At 45.1% G+C, this 26640-nt stretch overlaps 1 protein-coding gene across 2 annotated transcripts in view; it reads right to left on the reverse strand.

Moving 5' to 3' along the window:
* LOC130208837 (chemokine-like protein TAFA-1) overlaps positions 1 to 16148 on the reverse strand; it is a 125428-nt gene extending 109280 nt beyond the window's left edge. The window contains exons 1-2 of one of the 2 annotated variants that reach the window (XR_008834490.1): positions 15737 to 16146; positions 13285 to 13422 (exon numbers count right to left, since the gene is read on the reverse strand). Coding sequence is in view for 1 of the 2 variants with exons in the window: in XM_056438188.1 (XP_056294163.1) it covers positions 13285 to 13408 (124 nt within the window). In the remaining variant the exon portion in view is untranslated. Of the gene's footprint in view, positions 1 to 13284; positions 13423 to 15736 lie in introns of both variants that reach the window. The other variant, XM_056438188.1, reaches the window with a different exon arrangement.
* Positions 16149 to 26640: the final 10492 nt, after the last annotated feature.

The following is a 26640-nucleotide window of genomic DNA, read 5'->3' on the forward strand; positions in this document are numbered from 1 at the left end:
TCCTACAGGAGGAAGCTGGAGGCCAAACTCCAGCTGAACAACACAAGGGAGGTGTGGTCTGGCATGAAGCAGATAACTGGCTTCAAGGTGGGAGGGAGACAGCCAGGGGGCTCCCTGGAGAGGGCCAACGAGCTGAACTGTTTCTCAATAGGTTCAGTTCACAGCCTCCCCGCCTCCTCCACACATCACACCTCCCAAACACCTCCTCCCCTCTGTCCCCCTGCTGAGCTGCACATCCACCGAGCCCTCAATAACAATGGGCTCCTCCACCTCCCCTCTCTCTGTGACGACTGACCAGGTGAGAAGACAGCTGGAGAAACTACACCAGCGCAGAGCTGAAGGTCCTGATGGCATCAGCCCCAGGGTCCTAAAGACCTGCGCCACCCAGCTGTCTGGTGTCCTGCAGCGCCTCTTCAACCTCAGCCTGAGGCTGGGGAAGTCCCGTGCTGTGGAAGACGTCGTGCCTGGTCCCTGTCCCAAAGAAGTCAGCACCATCTGGCCTCAACGACTACCGACCGTCGCCTCACCTCCCATGTGATGAAGGTGCTGGAGAGGCTGGTCTTGGCCCACCTCCGCCGCAGGTGAAATCATCGTTGGACCCTCTGCAATTTGCTTACCAGCCTCATGTGGGAGTGGACGACGCCATCATCTACCTGCTGCAACGAGCTCAGTCGCACCTGGATGGAACCGGTGTCTCTGTGAGAGTCACTTTCTTTGACTTCTCCAGTGCATTTAACACCATCCAGCCACTGCTGCTGAGTGAGAAGCTGCGGTGGCCGTGTGGACGTCCACCATCTCCTGGATCACTGACTACCTCACAGGCAGACCACAGTTTGTCAGAATGGGCCGTGTGCTGTCTGGAACGGTGGTCAGTGATGTTGGAGCCCCACAGGAAACTGTTCTGTCTCCCTTCCTCTTCACCCTGTACACCAGTGACTTCCAGTACAACACGGAGTCATGCCATCTGCAGAAGTACTCTGATGATTCTGCAGTGGTCGGGTGTATTAGGGATGGACGGGAGGAGGAGTACAGGGCAGTGGTGAGTGACTTTGTAAAGTGGGCGATGAGAACCACCTGCGGCTGAACGTGGCCAAGACCAGAGAGATGGTGGTGGACTTCAGGAGGAAGGCGACAGCTCCTACACCTCTGAGTGTCCTGGGAGTGGACGTGGACATGGTGGAGGAGTACAAGTACCTGGGCGTCTCCATCGACAGCCGACTGAACTGGAAGCTGAAGAAAGTCAACGCTGTGTACAAGAAGGAGATGAGCTGGAGTTATTCACTCTTCGATCCTTGTGCAGCAAGATGCTGGAGTTATTCTACCAGTCGGTTGCTGCACTTGCCATTGTCTGCTGGGGAGCAGCGAGCCGGTGACACCACCCGTCTTAACAAACTGGTTAGGAAGGCTGGCTCCATCATCGGCTGCCAGCTGGAGCACCTGGAACAGGGTCAACAGGAAGACAGAGAGGCGTGGTGTGACAGGAAGTGCACAGCGCCTCCACAAGACTCCGACAAACTGCGAGAAGCAGGCACAGCTCCTGCAGCACAGTTTCTTTATTTTTGATTTTGTATCGTTATAGATCGTTTCTGTGATTTTGCTTAAATTATGCTAAAATGTAAACAAAAATTCCTTACCAAGGATGAGTATATAAAAATATACATATCTAATATCCCCTACACTGGCAATCAAACAATTTGAATGTATCAATTAGGACATTTTTCAAAGTAAAAGTTCTAAATGTTTAAAGAAATCAGTAATTTATTTAATGTTTGAGGTGCTTTTAATATATGTTTTTCCTCATAGTCAAAGGCAATGACTGATGCAGCTGTGTTCAAGACATTCCTGACTTCCATTACCCTGGAAATCAAACATAATTACTGTCTCAATATGGAGATTTTTCAAATTAAAAGTCTGTAATTTCTTTAAAGTTTCCTCATAGCGCCAGCACTAATCCTCATTTGAATTCTTTTTGGAAATGTACAGAAAGCAGGTCAAATGGGTCTTTTTTTGTCGGAGAAGCCCCTATCCTACCCCTCTTGAACCTCTGAGACGTGAGGAAGAGGAGGAAAAAAAACCACGTATCTCGCCTGAGCTGCCCGAGGTTCTGTTTAATATTTCCTCTCCAACACACGCTGTGCCACGAATGCTCAGTTTCCCCAAGATAATTAATGAAGTTCAACGTGTCTTAATTTTGGCGAGTCCACAGAGGCCGAGAGGAGCTTTTTGGGAGTGAGAGAATAAGATCGTGAGAAAAGACTCGAGGCAGATAGGCGGACGTGGTCGTCCGGACAAAGAGCATGCGAGTGTGTGTGTGTGTGTGTGTGTGTGTGAGAGAGAGAGAGCTCTCCTCTGGGTCATTAGGCTAAGCTACAGACCGACACACGCAAGTGCCACCTCATCCTTCATTCTCCTGCCGTCCCGGCAGGAAACGCCGAGTAAGTGGCGCCGAGCCACGTGCGGCGAGCCCGACATACGCCGGAGATACTCGAGGCAAATAAAGATGCATCGCAGGCGACGGCGCCTTCCAATTGTCTCCTGTGCATTTTCCAGCAGGTCCGTCTACGTTCTCGCCGTGTTTACGGTACGAGTGACTGGCACAAGAAAAAAACACACCCACGACCCGGTGGCTCACGGCGATGAGGATAACACACCCGGCGCATTTTATTCAGGTGTTTTCTGGCCACGTCCGTCAGTGATGAGCGGTTAACTGTGACATCTCCCAACCTGAGTTCCATTATTAGAGCGCCGGGCTGTCAGATAAAGCTGTGATATGACAATACGCCGCCGCCTCGGCACAGCGAGCCGCTCGGATTCATCCGGACGCATCGAGACAAGACAAATAGAACTCAGCTAATGCTGACAGAGCACCCCCCCCCCCCCCCCCCCGGTTGGGAAATTTTGACGGACTTTCAATCATTCGTTTGTCAAATTGAGGGAGGGCATATTCAAGCAGGAGGATTTTCTGTTTCTATAACTTTGAAAACCCACATAATCTATTTGTGGCCCCTGTCAGGGTTGGAATGGAATGATCCACCGGCCCACACTGGGAAGGCAAGTCGCCTCGGCAACACATTGTAAATATGCAGCTCAAACATAAGGTTATTTTGCATGTGAAAACTATTCTGAAACACAGAAGGTGCAAAGACGGAGAGTGGTTTTCCCACGTATTGGGAGTGTGTGGAAGCAAGGTGTGTGGAAGTTAAGAGGGTTCACGTGCAGCTGGGAAATAAAAGACGTGAAGCCGAAACATGCACAGAGACATTCAGGAACAACACGACAGTGACACATTAAAACAGGAACGTATTATCAGTGGACTTGGGGACATTGTTGGGACCGTTTACATGCAGCAGACATGGAAACTTCAGCCTTCATTTAGGCATGTATAAAATACAATACGAGGGCACAGGTACAAAGACGTTGTAAAATGCTGTATTTGGATATATTGAACATCATGAGTAGCATAGAAGTGAAATATATGGTGTGTTGCAGGAGACAATTCAAATCCAAAATGTGTCAAAATGTCAATTTTGGCACATTTTTGTACTAAAGTTAGAAAGGTTAGAAAGGTTTGTACTAAAACCTTTCTAACTTAGTTCTGCTTCACTTTTTCCAAGTTAACATTCCAAAAAAAAATCACATATTTAAATATGATTTGTGAGAGTTTTAAACCTTTTCTACTGCCTCATTCCAAATATATAATCATCCTAAAAGTACTTTTTTTCAATTCGGACCTGTCTGTGTGCCATCTTCATTTACTCTTACCCAGTAACATATAGACTGATATGTACACATGTGAACAAAAGAAGAACACAAATGTAAAAGGTAAACATTTTAAAACTAGAATGGGCACTCGGTAGAGTGCATACCTTCGCATATCACAAGATTGGGCATTGAATTATGAACATTTTGGAATTAGTTGCATGCCAATTGGATACAAATTGACCGCGCTATGGTAAAAAGAGGATTTTGACCTTTTCATGACCGTGACCTTTGACCCGATCGATCCCAAAATCTAATCAAATGGTCCCCGGATAATAACCAATCATCCCACCAAATTTCATGCGATTCGGTTTAATACTTTTTTAGTTATGCGAGTAACACGCATACAAATAAATAAATAAATACACAGCGATCAAAACATAAGCTTCCGCATTTTCAATGCGAAGGTAACAAGAAAAATAGCTCGTATCACTCTGTGTTGGCTCAGTTAAGGAGTTTATAATAATTTGGGTAACGTCAGTTTGTCACATACGAGCAGTCATGAGCTCCATTATTCATATCCAACTATGTGTTTCAGCAGCTGTAAAGACAAGGGATTTACTTATAAATATGTCAGAGGCTGAAATGTAATTGAATAAGGATTTAAACAGATTGTTGGAGCTCAAATTAATAATGAATAATGTACCGCTGTCTGATTCAACACAACAGAAGTCGTAGCAGAGAAGAAAAAAAACATGCCACGGCGATATCGTCATGAGACAGAGTTTGTGTGTCTTATTTTGAAGGCCCTGTCTCTCACGTCAAATGTTTCCCTGCACTTCCTGTCCCTGTGATTGTCTGCCCTGTTCCTGATTGTTATGTGTGATTGCTAAGCCCCGCCCTCATTGCGTCCCCCTGTGTCTCGTTCCCCGGTGTCCAATCACCTGCACCGTCCCTGTGTGTTTATTGTCTCATTCCCCCACAGTGGGTTCAACATGTTTAGTTTATGTCTGTGTTTGACCTGTTTTGAGCAAAAGATTACATTTCCCATGTAAACATTTAAGCCCAATCTCTCTCTGACTACCACATCCTGACAGATTTACATGACATGTCATTTAACAGACGCTTTTATCCAAAGAAACTTACAATAAGTGCATCAACCTAGAGTACAAACTCAGAACAACAAGAATCCAGACAATAACATTTCTTCAAGAAAGTCGAACAACAAAAGTACCATGATTAATACCATGAGTAGTAGCATAAGTAATAACATAAGTAATAACATAAGTAAGAGCATAAGTAATAACATAAGTAAGAGCATAAGTAATAACATAAGTAATAACATAAGTAAGAGCATAAGTAATAACATAAGTAAGAACATACGTAAGAGCATAAGTAATAACATAAGTAATAACATAAGTAAGAGCATAAGTAAGAGCATAAGTAATAACATAAGTAATAGCATAAGTAATAACATAAGTAAGAGCATAAGTAAGAGCATAAGTAATAACATAAGTAATAACATAAGTAATAGCATAAGTAATAACATAAGTAATAACATAAGTAATAACATAAGTAATAACATAAGTAATAACATAAGTAATAACATAAGTAAGAGCATAAGTAATAACATAAGTAATAACATAAGTAATAACATAAGTAATAACATAAGTAATAACATAAGTAATAACATAAGTAAGAGCATAAGTAAGAGCATAAGTAATGACATAAGTAATAACATAAGTAAGAGCATAAGTAATAACATAAGTAAGAGCATAAGTAATAACATAAGTAATAACATAAGTAATAACATAAGTAAGAGCATAAGTAATAACATAAGTAATAACATAAGTAAGAGCATAAGTAATAACATAAGTAATAACATAAGTAATAACATAAGTAATAGCATAAGTAATAACATAAGTAATAGCATAAGTAATAGCATAAGTAATAACATAAGTAATAACATAAGTAAGAGCATAAGTAATAACATAAGTAACAACATAAGTAATAGCATAAGTAATAACATAAGTAATAGCATAAGTAATAGCATAAGTAATAACATAAGTAAGAGCCATTTAAGTGCCACTGAAGTGCTAATCTGTGTTTTAATCCAGATTTAGTCGGAAAAGATGTGTTTTTAGTTTCCGGTGGAAGATGTAGAGACTTCCTGCTCATTCCACCAATGAGGAGCCAGGATGGCAAACAGTCTGGATTGTGTGGAGTGATCAGCGCAAAGTGACGGAGTCGCAAGTCGATTGGTTGTTGCCGAGCGGAGTGAACGTGCCGGGTTGTTTTGGTGCTCAACAAGCCAGTTTATTCATATTTCCTCAATTCTAACTAAAATGCACGCTTTATAAAAAACAACTATAATGAAAGTAATCTGTTTCACGTATAAAATATTTACGCGTGTGTTCTTGATTAAAGAACAGGGAGCCAACGCAGCAAAGTGAAAGGGATTTAGAGTAAGTAAATTAGTAGTACGGTTTTAAGACAACCTAATTTGTCTGCCACTGGGTAAATGAGTTGCCGGAGCAAAGGGAGTCCTCTCCAAACAACTCAATGAGTAACATTTGTCCCCTGCAGTGGTTCTAAATGATGCCACAAAGCAGCTCTGCTGCATCTCAATTACCTGGCAGTGTGTCTCTTTGCTCCATTAACATGAGCGAGCCGTTCCACTGAAGTGAGACGCCGCTGGAGGGGCCGAGAGGTGATCGAGAAGCCGCATAAGATATTCTATGAATAAAGATATCCCAAATAATGTCCGAGTGCAGGATAACTTTACGCTGCTTTTTTTTCTTCGCACGAAGGGATGAGTCAGATCGGACTAAAGTAGAAATGGAGGGTTAATTAAAATTATTTGACGACGTGTATCTCAAGGTGCTGCTCGACAGATGGCAATTTTCTTTCCGATTCTTCCTTTTATTGTCAATATTTCCGGGGATTAGCCACCTGTGATAAATAGCGCCCGTGTGCTCCGTCCGATACAATTATCTGACATGAGCGAAAAATAGGATGTAATCTCCTCCAATCAGATTACACTCAAGGAGGGGGGAAGATCGCTCGCGGTTAAACGCTTGTGATGCGTAAATACTCATGATATTGATACACGAGGGCGGCGAAATCGGGTGATTCCAGTCATTCTAGTCATTTTAATCATTCGCTTATTGATTTATGCTTTCAATTTGCACAGGCTCTCTGATGATTTAGTTAAATAAAAGTCAATCGAAGAGAAATAATTTAGTTTGAAGGCATTTTGTGGAGCAGTTGATTCCAGTCCAAAATAGCAGAGGAGTAGATCTGCTGCTTTGCACTAATGATGCAATGGTACAACCAATGAGCTTGAACTTGTTATCGTTGTCAGTGCTTTGGCCTTGAGCGTATCTTTTTGGCCCGTGGCTTTTTGTGGAGTCAAAAGTGACCATATTTGAATGAGAGGGTGGGGCTGGATCCAGGTCCTGTTTGCATAGCACCCACCTGTCACTCAAAGCACCTGACATGTACGCTTGAGTATGCATCATTTTAAGCCTTGATATAATTTATCAGGTGAGTTGTAATTATGTTCTCAAAGGGGGAAATTAACTATAGGGACAAAAACCATTTCTTATACTGTAAACATGTTTATTTTTGATATGATTTTTGAAATTTCCCCACTGTGGGACGAATAAATGAATATCATATCATATCATATTTCTGCTTCTGGCCATTTGAAGAACTGTTTTTGGCACTTCCGGGTCGGCTTACTTTTTTTAACGGCCGCTTGCCTTATTCGCAGTTTGCTAAGCCCCGCCCCCGATCACAGCTCAGCAGCCGTCACGAGTCCGGACGGCCCGTCGAGCCTCAAATAGGAGCCACACTCTGTATCCAAACAGTTTTGGACAGTGAGGAGAGCAAATGTGTAAGAAATCGATTAATGTGTGTGTTTGCGAGCTCAAACGTGAGTTAGCATTTCTGGCTAACGAGCTAAGCAGCAACCGAGCGTTGCTTTCCAAAGGCAAGGGGCATATTTAGGGTTCAGAGGTTATGTCAGGAACACAATCAGATGTAGAACCCCTTGACAGGATTCTTGTGTTAAATAAATTCATCCAGACCCCTAAAGGATAGAGTTTTCTAGCTACTTGTTAGCATTCGCTTACTAGCTAGATCGAGCTAGCGAGCGACAGTTCAGCCGACGAAATTCAACACAGTTAGTTAGTTAACCCGTTTTATTTGACTTCTGTTTGACATAACCCACAGTTTCAAAAGTGAGCAACCGTGTTGAGTGATTCACCTACCGCCGTTATCACCGTAAACTGCTTTATGTGCCCAGCGAGAACGGACTTAGAGGGGGAGGGGCTTAGCGAGCAGTAAATTTAATGGAAAGATATTGAGCGAGCGGTGAATCACGGAAGAATATATAAAACTTCTGTTCTCCTTTTCCACAGTTTGAGGCGCATCGGTGGAGCTCACCCTCCGAGTGAATATCGGATTACGTGTGGAAGGAAAGAAGTCAGGAATCGGCGCCCGGTGCCAAAGAAAGTCCCATTTCAACCTCCACTGCTACCTCCACTCTCGCCGGCCATAAAACGCAATGTAATAGGATTCCTACGCTTTTCCAGTGACTGCTTCCACTATCACACAGACATTTAAGTGCACTAATCCATGACAAATTGTCTCATCTGATCCATGACAAATCGTCTGAGGGGCCGATAGAGAGGAGGAGATGGAGGGAGGGGAGGGGGCCAGACTATAGAGGGATGGCGGAGGGGGGGATTGAGGGCTGGAGACGGAGAAAGAGCCGTTCGGCACCTTGAATGATCAGGCAGTTATTGCCGAGTTTTTTAGAAAGGTTGCTTTCATTAACTCGAAGGGCATGCTGCGTGATAGAAAGTGAGATCGCACAGCTCTCTACCTAAGCCCACACTTTTCAAAGCAATTATAATCCCATGTGGATATAGATTATAGGATTGTACTTCCTTTGTTTGCAGGATTTGCAGATGCCCATGTTAAAGAAATTCATGTTTCTAATTAAATCTGTCGCACAGAATCTTTTATTTTCAATCACACAGTGCATGGTTTAATACGGCTCTCAAAGAGGTGGTTTACACGACGCGCTCACAAGTGTATATTTAGGAAGACGAAAACACGCCTGTTATATACTGCGACCGGATAAAAGGCTATTCCACAATCCTTGACAGTGAAACTGATTATCCATTCAAGTGACTGTAATTTAATTTACTTTTCTTTCGCCATCAATTCTCACAGTAATTAGTCCCCACCGTTTAATGGGGGGGGTGTAAATAAAGCTGATTTAATGGTAAAACGCAGAAAGCCGATAGCGGGTCCTCGTAGTATGGATGGATGTGCCGTTCACTAAAGCTCTGGCAGGAGGCGAGGCGGCGAGATTAGACCTCTGGAGACGCCCCGCGTTAAAAAAAAGACGTGCCGCGTTCACTTTTTTTTGCCTTTCAGACGCTAACTCTGAAGCTATTTGTGAACGGGGGAGTTCTGGGAACTGTGTGGAAATGAGTTTCCGAGAGGAAAGCGGCGTGTGCATTCAGGAAGCTAATTTCTTCACATTCCCAAACACTGCCAGCAAAAAAAATCACCAATCTTCTGAAGCAGCCAGCCGTTCGGTAATGGAAGGAAAGGGAAAAGGAATCAATTCATGCCGCGCGTACGTATCGCAACTAGACTTCTACTCCCGTCCTCATTCCCCGAAAGACAGACGCCCTAAATCAAGCTAACGGTTAATTTCAACAGCCTGAAGTGGGGAAAAAACGTGATCGTAAAGCTGGAGTTGAGGACTACGGTATTTCTACAGTTGTTTTCTCCTCACGACGAGCTCTCGTTTCACCCTATGGGAGCATATTAAAATGCCTTCCAATTATCTTTTGATTAAATCATCAGTCATTTAAAATCAGTGGCTGCATTCGTTCCTTTTCCACGACTCTCCATGTACACAAAAAACAACATTCATTTAATATTCAGCTTTCGATGATATAATTGTGCTTAGTTGACAGCGATTCGGGGATTTAATCATATGTTGTATACGGTTCTGTGATTACAGTATACACATAAACACCGTGCCCGCCTTGTCATCGTGGCCGCCAAACAAAACCCTCAGCGACAGACTGCTATCCAAGTGTAAACAGGCAACGCGAGTGAGTCGTACAGCCGCACCCGGAGCAGGTAGCACGTTGTTCTGTGAGATCTGAGACGCTCTTAAACCGCCCTGGCAGAGTCGTAATGAAACAAAGCAGCGGCGTGAAGTGTTGATGGACTCAGACTGTCCCTCCGGGGGTGTTGATGCATTATGAACATGGCTGTACACGGGTGTAGAAATACAGTCGAGCTGCTGAGCGGACGACACGTGAGGGAGGCCCGCTCAACTCCAACGAGCAGAACCTGCGGTGACGACGTAAATCGGGTATACACTTCACGCCGACTGAGTCCGATACAATGTGCTGTCAACGGTGGCCTGGTTTGTGCAGCGGCCGTCTTGGCAGTGAGCACTTTGTGTGTGTGTGTCGTGTCAAATTCCGCTCATCTGTCAACGTAGTGGATTATTTCTTGAGAGACCAGAATTGGCTGCCCAGAATCAGGCCGCCATCAATCTTCCTGCAGGCACCATGCAGGACGCAGGGGAAGGCTGTGTGAAGCAGAGGCTCATGGGTAAAGGAGAGCGGCGGGCGACGGGCGCTCCGCTTCCCGAGCAGGTGACAAAGCAGTCAGGCAACTCGTTACTCAATCTCCGCCTCGGCGGCGACCGCGACGATTTGTCAGGGAAACGTTTGCGAGAGAAATAAAAATAAATGCGATCTTGAAACTTGATCTCAGCAGTCAGTATTTTTGTTATTATTTTTTGTTGCACCGCCAGCTCAGTGTTGCAGAAAGCGGATTCGAGCGGATTTCTCGCACACACAAAAAAAAAATGTAAATGCTCCAACAGGCTGGAGAATTACATCCGTAACTCAACGTGACCTTCACATCCTCCCCGGATGCCAGCACAGGCCCTCGCCTGTGTGTCTCCGTCTGTGTGGGATGGGTTGTGAGTTGCCAATAACCCCCAAAAATAAATATTCTTCCATAAATCCCGCCCCCTATTTCACTTCCAAACTTAAATAATGACAGTTAAGAAGACAATGCAGAAAAGCTGCTGCGCCTATCTTGTCATCAAGCAAGTGAAAAGATAAAGAATCAATAATCTCAGCCAATGGAAGGCACGTACGAGTCGAAAATAGAACGCTATTTCTATTAATCTGTTTATCTGCACAGACATTTTAAATCTTGTATTTCTCATGCTTCATTAACAAAACCATTTTACAACTTGATTTTCTGTACGACAGAGTGTACATCACACATCTCTTCATCTATTGAGACAACAGAGGCATTATTTGATTACCCAAAAACAAATAGCGACGCATAAAAGCTTTTTTTTCTTTCTTCTTTTTTCCGCCATGTCCTACATAGCCATATCTATTTATATCTGAGGGTGCTGGCCTCAATGAAACCAGAGAGCTCCTCAAATTATAAAATCAATTCTAATTCAAATATTAATCACAGCATCATAGCGTTTCAATTCTGGGAGAGCAGTTCTGGTTGGATCGGTTAACGCCACTCCACGGCTGAGTGAGATTGATGTTGGCTTAATCCTCTTAAAACAAAAACATGATATACTTTAAATTGTACAGTTACAGGGAGAGAGAGAGAGAGAGAGAGAGAGAGAGAGAGAGAGAGAGAGAGAGCAGACTGTGTCCTCTCTCCCAGCGCCCATTATCCACGTGAAGTCTGCCGATTAGGACAGTAAAATATGTTAACATATCCTCAGATGTTGGTTGCCAACACCAATTATGGCTGTCATCCATCACAGTTTGTTTAATTTAAAAAGTTTTCTGGAGAGTCCCTGTTTTAGAATAACACTCTAACGGACCATCTGTCATTCGGGGGACCTCTGGAAACCATTATTTCCAATATTTCCCACTGGCTTTGCTCGTGGGTCCAAAATTCAATCTGATTGGCGGTGGGGGGGGGGGGGGGGGTCCGCGTGAAGAAGGGCCATTCAAGCTCGAACGCCCGGTATCCTCGATTCCATCTCTCTCTCTCGATCACATCGTGGTGGCGTTATTGTAATCTGACACCGAAAGAAAGGAAACCTGAGACTTTGAATGATCAAATCGACAGATTGTGTGTTCATCAACCGACATGCATCCTCCAGTATCACCCCCCCCGCCCCCTCAGAGGGCCAATACAAAAAACGACACACCACAACCTCGGTGTGTAAATGTGTGAGCGTGTGCATGACCGTGTGAGTCGATTTGTCTTCCTTCCGGAGAACCTTCCGGAGAACCCTCAGCCAGAACCGTCTTTTGGCCTGGACGACTTTCTCTACATCCGCGGCTTTTATTTGTATTCCTCTCTTTCTGCATAATTCAAAAGACACTTACTGAGCCTTCGTGCCCTACTTTGTACATCTCTGGCACCGAGCTCTCGACTTGCCAACCACTCGAAAAAGGGGGGAAGAAAAAGAGAGGGGGAAAAACAACCGAAAAACTGGAAGCCATCCTTTTTAAAAATTCATCGGGAGCTCTCTGTCGCTCGCCCCTCTTGTTCCAATTAACGGGAGCGGGACGCTTTGAGAACTTTCTCCCCATCATAGCGTGGGATCGTCCCGCGTCAGCAAGAGTCCGCCGGTCCTCCGACATGCCGCTTAAAGTCACCGACGCTCAACACTTGGCATGTTGGATTCAACGCTGGACTCTTTGCTTGACACACACACACAAAGGGGAGAATGCACGCGGGAAGATAGCATCAATGTTTAACCGCCCTGCTTGGCTTCTGGAGAGAGAGAGAGAGAGAGAGAGAGAGACTCTGAACGTGAGTCACACTCATTGTTAGAAGATTAAAGAAAAGCCTATGCTCTTTCTCGAGAAAAATCTTTGCCCCCAACATACATCAAAGGCAATACTGGTAAGCGTCTCCATAATCAGAGAATTAGATCCGCCTTGCCGCCCCCCCCCTCCTCCTTTGCCCCCACGGTGCAGAAGGCGTCGGGGCTCAATTGTCAAAACGTTCCTCGTCCAAACATCATTGTCATTTCCATCTAAGCCTCAGTGATCAACGCTCCCTTTGGCCACAGCACAGTGACAGGGTTTTTTGTATTTTTTTTGCTCACAGTTGGTATAGCGGAGAATTCTATTCGCCGCGAACACAAGTCGTCTCTTTGTCTTCCAGGGTTTTCCATGTTTCAGCTAAAGCAGAAACGTGCCGCTCAGACACTCCACCAAAGTCCGACAGGCTGCATATTTTCTCCCTCAGAAAGCACCGACGTGCGCCACTGGATTGGTGAGCGTGTGACTGAATACGCCGATGTAACATGCAATTAGAAGCACAATGAACAATGGAGCACGGGGGTGTGTGTGTGGGGTGTGTGTGTGTGGGGGGGGTCCTCATGATGCAGTACAGTATGGTGGCAAATCATTCAGACATTGCTTGTAAATGGCCACGGCCTGAGAGAGCCCCGCCGACCCAAACCGAGGAGGGCCGGCGACGTCTCGCTTGCGCGTGAGACTCCGAAACATCCGACAGAAGAGGCCGTGCACGTACCCAGGGTGAGGATTTCGGTGCGACCGGGCCGGGCCACGTGGTGCTGCTGGATGGTCTGGTAGAGCGTGGCCTGGCACAGCAGCAGGAAGCCGAGGCTAATCCACATGGCCAACAACCAGGACATGGTAAAGGCCGAGTCTGCAGGGGGGGGGGGGACAACGGTATTACAGCGCGTCATATTTTATTGTGTTTACAACAGAAACACAACAAAAGCATCCTGATGAATCTTCTGATATAACCTGGCAATGTTTAAACAGATATCTGTGCTGCTTTACGTTTTATTTAACCCTCCTGTTACCTTTCGGGTCAATTTGACCCCATTCAATGTTTAATGTCGGTGTTCTTTGGGGTCAATTTGACCCCAGGCTGTTTTTCACTGTGTCAAACATATCAGAAATATCAACTTTTTAATATATTTAAAGGGCTCTTTAGGTAGTCAACAAACAAACATAAAGTACCTGACACTTAAACTTGGGAAACAATATTAATTCTAATAATTTTCTGGAGGTTTTAATTGCTGGGGTCAAATTGACCCCGAGGGTAAAATATGTTAGTCAATATGAAGGTAACAGGAGGGTTAAGGGTGCGTACACAGATGTTTTCTCACGATAACAATAGCAATGAATATTTAAAAAAGAAGAAGACGGAGGCTTCAATATTTTAAAAAAAAAGACAAAATAAAAGGTAATGGTGTCGACATATGTCAGCGTAACCACACACAACAAACAATGAAAAGCAGAAGGAAAAGAGACTAATGGTTATAAAATGATCCATGTCACTCCTTTAACATTACAGTTCCATTAACAGCAACAACAGCAGTAACAATAAATCCTTAAATATCCTAAAGGTGTATAGAAGGCGACACATTTCCACCCCAGAAGCAGCCCTCGTGTCGACGTGTTCATGGCAGGCGAGGGCCGGCACATGGAGACACGCCTCGGCCCTCGTTGACTCACGAGGCTCTCCTCCTCCCCAGGTGTTACCATCCCGCTCGTCTTCATTCGGGACCACGCGGTGGGAATCTTCCTTTCAACCAAAATGTGTCTCGGCGTGTCGAGTCATCTTCGGAGCGATCGAGAGACGGGTGTATTCCACCCCGAGTCGCCGCGATATCACAGGCACCGGCTGCTGCATTGGTCACGTTTCACCGAGGTGGTGACTTCCTGAGCGAGGCGGATGCTCTAGTGTGACGGTGGGAATCGTGCACACGATCCTTTAATGCTTTATTCTGCCGTATCTCGATACACGAGAGAATATGAAGCAGACTCTGAGCCCCGGGGAGTCTCTTCAACTTCAAAAGAACCGTGGACATTTTTTTTAACATTTCAATAAAGGAGTCTGTATAGCCAGTACGTGTTTCAAATGACTATATATATATACGTTAAAGCACCAAAGACACACGCTCCCCCCCACTTTGTGTTTTGATGTGTGTCTGAGATTAAAGCCATTAGGACACTCAAAACGCTTTGTGCCATCAGTGACATTGAGACTGCTTAATATTCAGTGGAAATTAATCATGATGAACAGCAAATGTTGTAACCCCCCCATCCCCCTGCACTCAATCCACCATCATCCGTGATAGTGTGGAAATGTAAAGTCCTCCCGTGGGTATATGTTTTCCTCTTCTTCTTTAACCACACAGTGTGTCTGATCAAAGAGCTGCATGGCTTTCATATTCATACGCATCGTTGCGCCTGGTGGCCAGCGTGCGTATTGCATGGAGGAGACTCAGGGTGAAAATAAGATGTGGTTCTTACACCAGCGGCAGGGCAGACTCTTTAAAGAACAAGGGAGCAGCATGTGCGTCGTGTTCAAGGTAACTTCACAGGAACGGAAAGCAGCTGTGGATGAACACCAACGAAAAAGAGAGAAAAGAGAAACGAAACAAACTCTTCTTTCTGTAGAGCACGAGCGCTTTCTATACATGTAAATATGCTTGTTTTCCCTTTACTCTCAGCTTAGTAGAGTCACGTAACCCTCCCCCCCCCCCCCCCCCCCGGAAAAAAATATAGTGAATGCGCAGACGCACACCTGCAGGCGCAAACCCACAGATGCACCTGCGTGCATGCGTTGATGTCATCCCATTAGAGCCGCGTTCATCTCACACTTCCCGCACAACTTCAGCACCGAGTCTCAGAAACGCATCCAGCAGGAGGCGAGACCTCTCGGGATGAATCCAGGTGTCACAACATCGCTCCAGGTTGGCATCTTACAGCTGCACTTTGAGCATGTTGCCACGGTGTTTATTAAAACCTCAAACGCATCATTGTTTAATGACACACAGGCGGTTTATTTTCCCACTTCTCCACATGCACACAGTCAAGGCGCGTCATCATCATCCACCTCAGGCACATTCCGATGTCAAATATCACCCCCCGACCCCACCCGTCCCGACCCCAAACACCATGAGGTATTCCTGGAAAGTCGCACACACACACACACACACCCTTACCTGAGCAGTGTGTTCAGGAGGAAGAGGAGCTCAGTCAGAATCACCGCCTGCCCGCCCAGCAGACTCACTCCTCTGTCTTAAATCCATCCATACCTTTTGAAGCCAGAAAATTCCAGAGAAGCGGAACAGCGCGCAAAAAAAAGGGGCAAATATTCAGTTTCTCCTCCACCTCCCGAACACCCCTCTCATTATTCTCTCCTGTGGACACCCCGCTGCTCAGTTCCCTTTTTTTTTAATCCTTGGCACAACACCCAGGGGTCTGTGTCACAAACTGCCCCTGGATTGGAGGTGTATCGGCCACATGCGTGCGCAAAAATGTCCTCTCCTTCCTCTCCAGTCCGCGTCTCTCCTTCTTCTTCTTCTGCGCCTGTGGAACTCCTTATTTCCCCCCCTTTTGTCCCCCCCACTTGTCAGCTCCTCCTCACGCGCGCAGCAGAAGGCTCCGGTGGAATGACTGCTCTGTCCGCTCTTGGCTGCGTCCCCCCATTGAGCAGCTCGCGCTGAGAGTGTGAGCCTCTCAGTCCTCTCTCCGACGCACTAAGTAGAGAGTCTGTGTCGGGGAGGCACGGCGAGCGTGAGAGGGAGCGCGCGCGTGTGTGTGCGCGTCTGTGCGTGTATTACAATGTAGCCCAGCTGAAAAGAGAGAGAGAGAGAGTCAGATCACATGTCTTAAAGCAAGACTGCCCACTTTTGCATCAAGACTTCATCGGCAATTGACGAAGGCTTTATTAAGCCAGCCCCTCTTGATACATCATTTTCTGTTTCCGCGACGCGCAGCCTCCCGAGCGCATCCATCTGCGCGTGTACGTGCGCGTGCGACTTGGAGAGAGTGTGCAGGCGGAGCTGGGTGACTGGATGTGCCAGCACTTGACGGCTGAGAGTGAATTATGCTCCAAGCGCAGCACTTTTAATAGAAAGGTATACGAATATAGCCTCATCAGAGCATCCACGATCACCATAGCATCCTTTTACGTGTGTGAGTGTGTGTGTGTGTAGGTGTGTGTATATTTGTGTGTGTGTATTTGTGTGTGTGTGTGATTGTGTGTGTGTGTGTATTTGTGTGTGTGTGTGTGTTTGTGTGTGTTTGCAGCCTGCCCTTTTTGGATGAGTTGCCATCACTGAAAAAAAGTTGCATTGGCAGCGACAGCCCCGATGGAGCATGTGAGCATCCATCTGAACCCGAGTGACATCCATTGTCTTTTCTGTGTGTGTGTGTGTGTGTGTGTGTGTGTGTGTGTGCGTGTGTGTGTGTGTGTGTACCACGGTATACCTTCCACGTGGAGGGGCTCCCCCTTTAAGTCATTATATTGTTAACCGGAGATTCACAGTCGATGCCAATCCCACGCACCTGCCGTGCACTGACTCACTCACAGTCTGACATTTCACAGGGAAAAAAATGAACCTTATGCTATATACTCAAAACAATATGCAGCTGAGGGGCTCAATGAGCTGGCAGACAGTGAGGATGGTGCCGGTGCATGTGGGCGAGTACACACACACACACACACACACACACACACACACACACACACACACACACACCTGATGAGAATACCTGTTAAAAAACGTTGTCTCAGAGCTGTGGAGCTGCATCCTGATTGCTTTGCATGCTGGGGGTTTGTGCAAAATGCAGTCCGCAGTGCATCGTTATCCGCTTCCTGGTTGTTGTTGTTGTTGTTGTTGTTTTGCAGTGAACTAGAGTCCAGTTGGTAGACTTCCTTTGAGACAGCTAATAAGCCCTTCATTTGCTGTGTCACCGTGCGATGCCACAGGGCATCCTGGACCACGTCTGCTGCATGATGCGATCGCCTCGCGCTCAGTCTGTATCGGAGTTGACAGCCAGGTGAGCAGACAACCCACAGAGTCACAATCTGCAGGGGAGGAAGAGGCTGAGGAGACACACAAGGTCCAATGCAGAGAGGAGGGATGTAGACCGCTTGCTTTTTACAAATGAGAGTTTCACGCCATGTGTTGATTTGTTGTTGTTTGGCCTCTGGCGTGCCTCCATCCTTTGTGTACTCACACAGTTCTGGAATAATCTATTGCGAATGCAGTTTTTGAATATAGCGTCCAGCATGCCATCTGGGTCTCTGTCGGGTCAAAGCACGCCACATGTTAAGTGACCAGATTCACATTAAGCGGGCGGGAAACTGCAGAGTCATTACCACATTGATTAGCGCTTCGACACTGTCGAGCTGTATTGGCGCGGAATGCCTCGATTACCAATAAATGGGCTTATTTGTCCACGGATGTTGGTGTTTTCCTTTTTTTTTTGTGAGGAGCATTAACAATAGCTTGAATTTCATCTTGTCTTCCGCGGCTCAGCGTCTCGGTGATCTGTCCCGTTGGACCGAGAGATGGAGGCGTGAAATGAGGACGGGCCCGCGAACGCGCCCTCAGAGGACGGCTTCAAATCGAAGGCGTCCAATTACCAAAACGTTGCTTCCGGCGATGCGCGGCAACGCCACTAGTCTCCCGGTTGTGTCCTCATTTCATCTTCTTCTCCTTTTGTCGATTTGTTGACGTCTCCTGCAAAAGCGTCGGGACGACACGGCGTCACCGTGGTTCTGGATGGTGGTCGCGGTCCTGCTCTTTCCCTCTCTCTCTCCTCCGGGGGCTTCCATCATCTCCAAACAGCTGTCGCCGCAGCCCAACGCCAAGGCATAACCACCACCGGCCAATCGCCCGGCCAACTCTGTGTCTGGATCTGGGCAGCCTTGTTACACAGCAGGGTTTGCCAATATCGCCTTTTTTTTCTTCTCCCGCTCTCTCTCTCCGTCTTTCTTTCCCATTCTGTTCTCCTCTTTCTTTCTGTCTCTCCCTCCGGCTAACACTTCCTTCCAGCGCAGCCAAACGAGCTTCAATATGCACCTGCTAGCAGGACCAAAATACCATTTTTAATCCCCTCCATCCTTTCAGAAGCTTTTCTGCCTTGCTTTTTTTAAATTTATTTTTTTAAATGAGACCTCGTCCGCCGTTATTCCGACGTACGTCTCAACGTTTTCTCGCCGGAGCATTTCTTCATCTGATGAGGGGAATAGTTGTGTTGGGAAAGCGCGACGCTCGCTCTATAAAACAATCTATCGGAGGATAAAAAGGTGGAGTGACAGGGAGGCAGAGGCAGAAAGAAAATAGAAAGATTAAGGCCGTGAGAGAAAATTCATTGAGTAAAAGGTATGTAACTCTTGCTCAGAGGTGGCTGGTGAAGGAGAGAAGATGATTAAAGAAACAAAAGAGCCTTATCTGTAGAAATAATTTATTTCACGTTAATCAGAGCGTCCTTTTTTCTTCTTTTGCTCCCAGGTGTTCATCACGACGGAACTGGCTTTGAGGGTATTGTCAATGTGTAATGTTAAGTCTGAAAGCTACAGGTTAATAGATATACACATACCACCTCTCAGGCTTTACCTTCAGCCTCTCCCTTCCGCCTCAACTGGGAACTCTAAAAGGGAAATTGTTTAATTCATACCCATAAATCTAAATGATTTGTTGCTGTCGCGTTGCTAATTACTTTCTCATTTTCATCAAGAGGCAAATTAAAGTCAGTTAGTCACTGACACACTTCACTCTTCTTTAATTGGGCTATTTTGTTTATGTTTATATTCAGAAGCAACACACACACACACACATATTGTGACATTCTTACCTCTTTTTAAAGTCGTCGAGGTTGGTTTCCATGTGTGTGTTTTTTCTTATAAATTGCTTTTTGCATAGCATCTCCTATCCCTCACCATCACTTCTGCACAGCTGCCTCCTATCATCCCATTAGTCAGGTCCGTATACAGGGCCATATATATAAATATATATATTATAAAAAATGTTTTGTGTACATGCATACGGCCTGACTAATGGGATGGTAAGAGGCAGCTGTGCAGAAATGACGGTTAGGGATAAGAGATGGTATGCAGGAAGCAATTGACCACAGACACATCAAAACATATATATATTTATTTATATATATATATAAATAAATAATATATATATATATAAATATATATATATATATAAATAAATAAATATATATATATAAATATATATATACAATATATAAATAGTTACTGGTGGTCCCTATGTTTTCTTCATGTTCTGCCTCTGCCTGTTCTGTTGCTTGTTAGAGCCCTTTCCATTATTTTGCTCGTCCTGATGCCGTCACACTGCCAGCCACCAGCCTCTCAACCAGGTAAGGACTATTCTCTCCCATGGGTGCTCTGTCTCTGGAGTCCTCGTTGTGTGTTTCTAGCTCTTTGATCAGCTGTTCAACGGTTGGCGGATCCCCTGTTTCTCGGACTTGCAACAGCGCTAACGCCTCCGGGCCTCGGTGACGTAAATCTGTGTTTTCCATGAATTACCTAGACGGTGGCGGTCTGCCAACGTCGAGGTCGTACGGCCCTCAGTTTCCATAATGAAATGAATATCTGTGAACACTCGGCGGGGCGGTGTCGGCCGCGGTGGAGCAGCGATCGGCTCCAATTTGGCTCGGAGAGTGAAGTCGAAAGCCCTCGGCCCGTTATTTTCCGCTCGCAGCGCCGCTCGACCGGGCTTCACCACTTCCCGCGGCCTCTGAGAACAGACCGAGCCCCCTTTTTTCCTCGGAATGACTGTCGATCCGTTTTGAACTCGCTTTTAAATCAGTCTATTTTCAATTCAGTTTATTTTGTAAAGCCCATTCTCACAAATTACAAATTTGCCTCAGAGGGCTTTAAAATCTGGACACATAGACATCCCTGACCTTTGACCGCACTTCGGATCAGGAAAAACTCCCCCAAAAAACTTTCACGAGGAAAAAAGGGAAAAAAACCTTCAGGAGAGCAACAGAGGAGGATCCCTCTCCATGGACAGAACAATATATGTCATGTGACCAGAAGGACACATTAGAGTTAAAACACATTTTATGACTTCCTATGAGTTTTTTTCATTACTATTCATAATTATGCAACCAATGTACTTTACACTTTATACGTAGTCTTTTCACCACAGATATAACACATATATACAGGTATGACAAACAAGTACGAATAACAACAGCACGAGAAAAGAAAAAAATATATATATATATATATTTATATATTTTTTTATAGAGTTCTGGTTTGCTCTGTCCTCTCAAACCATGAAAAATTCTGAAAACATTCAAGTGTTGTTATCTCGTGTTGTTGTTGACGCGTAAACATCGTCCATGCCTCTTATCCTGTGAGTAAACACTTCCATATCGTATACATCATCATACGTGTGCGCCATCTCTTCGTAATAGCCTTTTTACTAGCAGGATTTACAGCAGGTACCTGTCTTCTCATAGCGCAGTATTTCTTATCATATTACCAAAGTAGACAAACATATATAACGTAGGTGTAGAATTATCACAATATGGACATTTCCCCCAAAACTATACAATTTCCGGGCATAGCCCCCAAAAACAATACGTGGGCAACTAAAGTATTTATGAGATTATTTACAGGAGCACAGTGTACAATTACTCCTCCACAAGTACACGCTCTAAATTCAAAATGCTACGAGTACACAATAAAAGTTTATGATATAGGAGAAAATCCAAGGGAATATTACGCGCGGCGTTTTCAATCATATGAGGTGGCAGTGGAATTATTTTTTTCTTTTTTCTTTTGTGTTTGAAGTAGGTCAGAACAATTCTGTCTCGTGTCGCTGACTCGCCGGTCTCCGCGGGCGCGTCTCTTCTCCCTCGCCAGTTCAGGTTGGAGGAGTAATTGACCGCCAGACGCCTCGACTGCCGGAGATGATGGCGGCCATGGAAATGTCCCCTCGCAGACCAATAAAGAATGTTCTCCTTCTTTACTGTAATTGGACCGGGGACGACCGGGGGGGGGGGGGGGTTCTGGCCCGGGGAGACCACCTGTGGAAAATGCTTTTGCTCAATGCACTACTATTAAACTGATGAGACGGGGGACTCACTGAGAAGGAGAGGAGGGGAAATGGTGATGAAGAGAGTGATGCTGATGAGAACATCGAAGAAAAGAATACAAAAAATACACCCGACGCCTTTCATTTTTCACAAAGGGAAAAGTTTCACATGGATAATCACCAAAAAGTGAATGACGGATCTGATTGATAGAGATGGTTTGGTGGGCAGAGTCTGGTTTAGAGATATCATATTATTCACATTTCATAACCTCATAATAAAACAGCTGGATGTTGAGTCTGTGAGGCCTTTTTAAAATGTATTTCTCTTTACATTGTTATTGCACAAGATGCAGACGTAGTTACGTGAACCGTCGTTCTGAAGCCTCCGTTTGGCTTTGTTCTTGTTTTGTTTGCTGAATATCGGAGCAAAATGAACTGTTGTGAAAGAGCACACGTTCAAAGATGAAAATATAGAAAAAAAATCAAGCTTACGGAGACTTCAAGTCTCATCGTGATGCCGAGATGGAGGAGTGTTGGTGGATGTTTGCGGTTCAGACTTTACGAGATGTTTTTATCTTATGTCTGAATGTGTCTGTTGATGACTCATCGTGGTTTTATGAAACATGAAGTTTAGTTCTGCAGCTGTGGAGACGTTGGTACATCTGTCTGTTTATAAAGTATTCGTAGTTCTATGTGTTTTTCTGTTTTGTTTGTATTTTATTCAATTTCATGTTTTGTCGTATCTGGACCTTGAGTCTGAAATAATATTGTTATTATTCATGATCGGTGGCTCTTTCACTAAAGGTTTAACTAAATTGGATGAATGGATCTCAAGATATGGAAAGGACACACACACACAGAGACACACACACACAGAGACACACACACACACACACAGACATACAGACACACAGACATGGCATTCCACCCAAGCTGATATAAAGTCTCTGGGTCTTGATGAAGAGGAGCTGACCCTTCGGGATGAAGGAGATGAACATGAGAACTTTCCTCCAGGCCAGGAATAAAAGAGATGAAGGCATTCATTATTATAATTAGTTATTTTGTTTTGACTTTTGATATTTTTAGTTATTTATTTTTCCTGTTTTCCTCTTTTACGATTGTAATCTGATTGAAACATACACACACAAAATGAAAAGACTTGTTCTATGATCACTGTTTACCATATTGTGCATTATCAATAAAGTATATCTAAAAAAATATGTTAAAAAAGAAGGGAAAAAAAGAGCTGAAGGCGATTTTGAATCATCACGTCATTCCTCCTCTCAGAGAAAATCTCCTCCACTGGAAGGTTCACAGTCTCTGGGATGTGTCCTCCACCTGGACGCAGTGCAGTAGAACCGGTCTGATCCCATGATGACCTGGACCCCCCCCCCCCCCCCATGCTCCCTTTAAGCCTGACTCGCTCTTCACTCGGGTCATCTTAAAAAAAACCGATCTCAGATTCAATTCCCTGCACACACACACGGGTACCGAATGGACGGAGGAGAGAGGAGAGGAAAGAGAGGTAGAGGATGGAGAGAAGCTGGCCGGCAGATAAGGTGAAACAGCTCGATCCACCATTCAAACATTCATAAGGCCTCTCTCTCTCTCTCTCTCTCTCTCTCTCTCTCTCTCTCTCTCTCTCTCTCTCCCTCTCTCTCTTCTGGCTGCATTCATGCTGCGCAGCCAATTCCGTGTGCGATAAGCCAGCCGTGCGCTTCTCCAGGTATAAGAGTGAATAGAGCGGTGCTGATGCTGAGGAGGGAGAGATTCTCTACACGCTGACCTTCCTCACGCCAGCTTTACTTCATTGGAAGAGAGGAGGAGGAGGAGGAGGAGGAGGAGAGTTTCATAAAGGGATTATTCCCGCTCGCTGACCTTTGACCCGACTGCCAGCCTTCCATAACGGCTGCGAGCTGCCTGTCCGTCACTCAAAAGGAGAAGGGGTGTAGATCAGAGAGGAGATGGGGTCAATGCATATTAGCACAATCTAGTACTTAAACTGTACTAAGTATACTTTAAGCGGATGTTTTTGGATGCCGATGAGTCGTAACAACTCACTCCAGCCCCCAGAAAAAAACGAATGTCTTCTACAAATCTCGAAAAGAAAAATGTCTAAAGGAGGCATCCAATTCCACCTCCCCTTCAGCGATCGTCCTCCAGACCACGGATGAAAGGGAGCGGGATGGAGAGGGCAAAAAGAAAGCAAAGGAGATCGAGACGTACAGAGGGAGAGGGGGAGGGGGGGTGGAGTAAATGTATAACATAAGTGGGAAGTGGAGAGAGAGAGAGAGAGAGAGAGAGAAAGAAGGTGAGAGTACAGGCCTTCCTCCCTCTGGCGATGCTCTGGTTATTTACTGCGGCCTCCCCCCCCCCCCCCCCCTCCCGGTGGAATGGGAGGGAAATGGGCTCTCGGCTGGGTTTCCATTCATCACCTCCCGACACTCCGGTGCTTGTAGTTTTGGAATGGCCCCATCTGATGTTTCTTTTTTTTTCTCCCTCTTTCTTTTGAATCAATTATTTACAGAGCGTCTAAAGAGTCTCGGCTAATTGCGGCGATGGCGGCGGCGCCGGAGAGGTACGGGGAGTGTATGGCAGCGTGAGACGTGACGTGGCAGAAAGACTGAACATGTTTGCCAAAAGGATAGAAACATTTTTAAAAACCTCCATGTCGTGAGTTAACGCCCTTGATACCTGGGCTCACCTGTGACCCACGGGGGGAATACAGGTGCCGGTGTCTCGCAGAAACTGTTCCCCGGTGTTAACAAGGGGGAGGAGCCTGTGGGGCTAAAGGTCGGACGGACCCGCGATCGCGAGCCTCGATTGTTTGTTTGAACTTCTTGTCATTAAATATTGTTAAATATGATTTCCATCATCTGCGAAGTGCCCAGTATCTGAACCTTGATATCATATCTTCTGTTTCTTAATGTTTGGTTGTATTAGTGTTATAGTCACTATATGTTACAGTGACACCCATGCTTAGCACATTCCAGCGTCGCCGTGGGGTGAATAGGGCCTCTCTTATGATATCACGATATAAATGAACACGCACGCACATCTCAGCACACGAGGTCGCATGAGGTTCTCAAAGAAAGGGTCCAGCAGATGTTCTGGTTGTGACAATAAGCCGCCCCTCGAGTGTACAAGCCTCCTCCTCATCTCGTCTCTTAATCGGCTCCCGACATTTGCTCGACATTTGGAGAAGAAGAGCGCCTCAAGATCACCTCGACCTTCCGACACGCCAATAGTTGGAGCTCGTCTAATCAGCGTGGACGTGTTCCACCCCGGGAGTCGGACTTCTGCAGCGCGTTCCCGTCTTCGTCAACCTTCATGTGCAATTGGGTCACGTCTCAAATACGTCTTGGTTTTTTTTCCTCCTGGAGGAAGCCGGGATATTTCAGGCAAACCGTGTCCAACCTGGACAAAATTGACGAATCTCACCGTAACTTTAAACATAAAAGACTTCGGGGACGGTGCGACGACTGAGTTTCAGTCTGGTGGTTATCGATCTTACGCCGCGTTCACGCCAAAAGCGTTGAGAATTTCTCGCCCGTGAGTAGAAAGTCAACGCACGGACGCGAACGGGGCTGCAAATGACGCGAAAAGAGCGAAGCGAAAAAAAACAGACTCAAGTTTAAATATCGGTGGATGGCATAAATGACAACTGTTGCCACAGAGATAAGCCCCGCCCCCTTTAAGGCGCAAATGAAGCGAATAGAGTGAAGCGAAAAAACCGGACTCGAGTTGAAATATCGGTGGATGGCGGAAATGATCATTGTTGCCACGGAGATAAGCCCCGCCCTCTTTAAGGCGCAAATGAAGCGAATGATGCGCACAAATTAGACTCAAGTTGAAATATCGGTGGATGATAATGATAAATGTTTCCGTGGAGTCAAGCCACAGAGATAAGCCCCACCCCCTCTAAGGAACGAATGAAGCGAATGAAGTATTGCGAACGCAGCGTTAGACACCCCGGCGTGCATCATGTGACCTGTGTCTCGAGGAGTGTGTGGAACATACTAATGAGCCTCTATTTAGGGGGGAGGCCGGGTGCACCTCAAGCCCACGGGGCAGATTAAGTTTTGACCCGGTGTGGAAATATGTTTAATTTCCCCCTCATTGTTCTTCTGCCCCTGAGCGAGAGCTCTTACCGTCAGATTGCTTTTAAATGAAGCTAATTCGATATTATTGCATTATGAGGCAACCCAATAAATACATTAACCTTTACCAATCAAAGCTTGGCGTCTCCTCCGTTGCCATTTCCCTAAAATGGTTGGATGAAACAAAAACATAATTATCCTCATCCTTCATTTTCCACTGCGCTGTCTGCTGTTTATTGAGTCAGTGTACCGGCTGCTAATAATAGACACGCTCATGTAAAATATTCAGTTGCTTGAAAGGGAAGGAGGCTTTTATTATCTTACACTCATACACTCAAAGATGGATCCCGAACAAGCCGAAGTTTAAGTCATCCGGTATTTTGGGAGGAAGCTGATCTACGAGGCCTGATTCATGGGAAGGAGAATCACAGGTGAGTTGGAACCCAGCATGCGTATTAGTAATTAATTTACAGAGAGCATGAATGCAATGCATACGAAAAAATGCTGATGTTCACACGTCAACGATAACACAAGAAAAGAACACTTGGATGTTTCTCTGGACGTATCACGCTTTTGAGGACAGAGCAAACCAGACCCCTTTTATCTTTTTGTTTGTTGTTATTTTTCTGTATGTATATATATATAAATATATATATATATGTGTGTTTTTATTATTATTTCTGTATATATATATACAGTATATACATATATATATATATGTGTGTGTGTGTGTTTTTTCATTTCTGTATGTGTATATATATGTATATATATATATATATATGTTTTTTCATTTCTGTATATATATGTTTTTTTCATTTCTGTATGTATATATATATGTATATATATATATGTGTTTTTTCCATTTCCATTTCAAAAAACATAAATATATAATATTTATGTTTTTTTCATTTCTGTATATATATATAGGTTTTT

This window comes from Pseudoliparis swirei, chromosome 18 (assembly GCF_029220125.1).
Source record: "Pseudoliparis swirei isolate HS2019 ecotype Mariana Trench chromosome 18, NWPU_hadal_v1, whole genome shotgun sequence".
Lineage (NCBI taxonomy): Eukaryota > Metazoa > Chordata > Actinopteri > Perciformes > Liparidae > Pseudoliparis > Pseudoliparis swirei.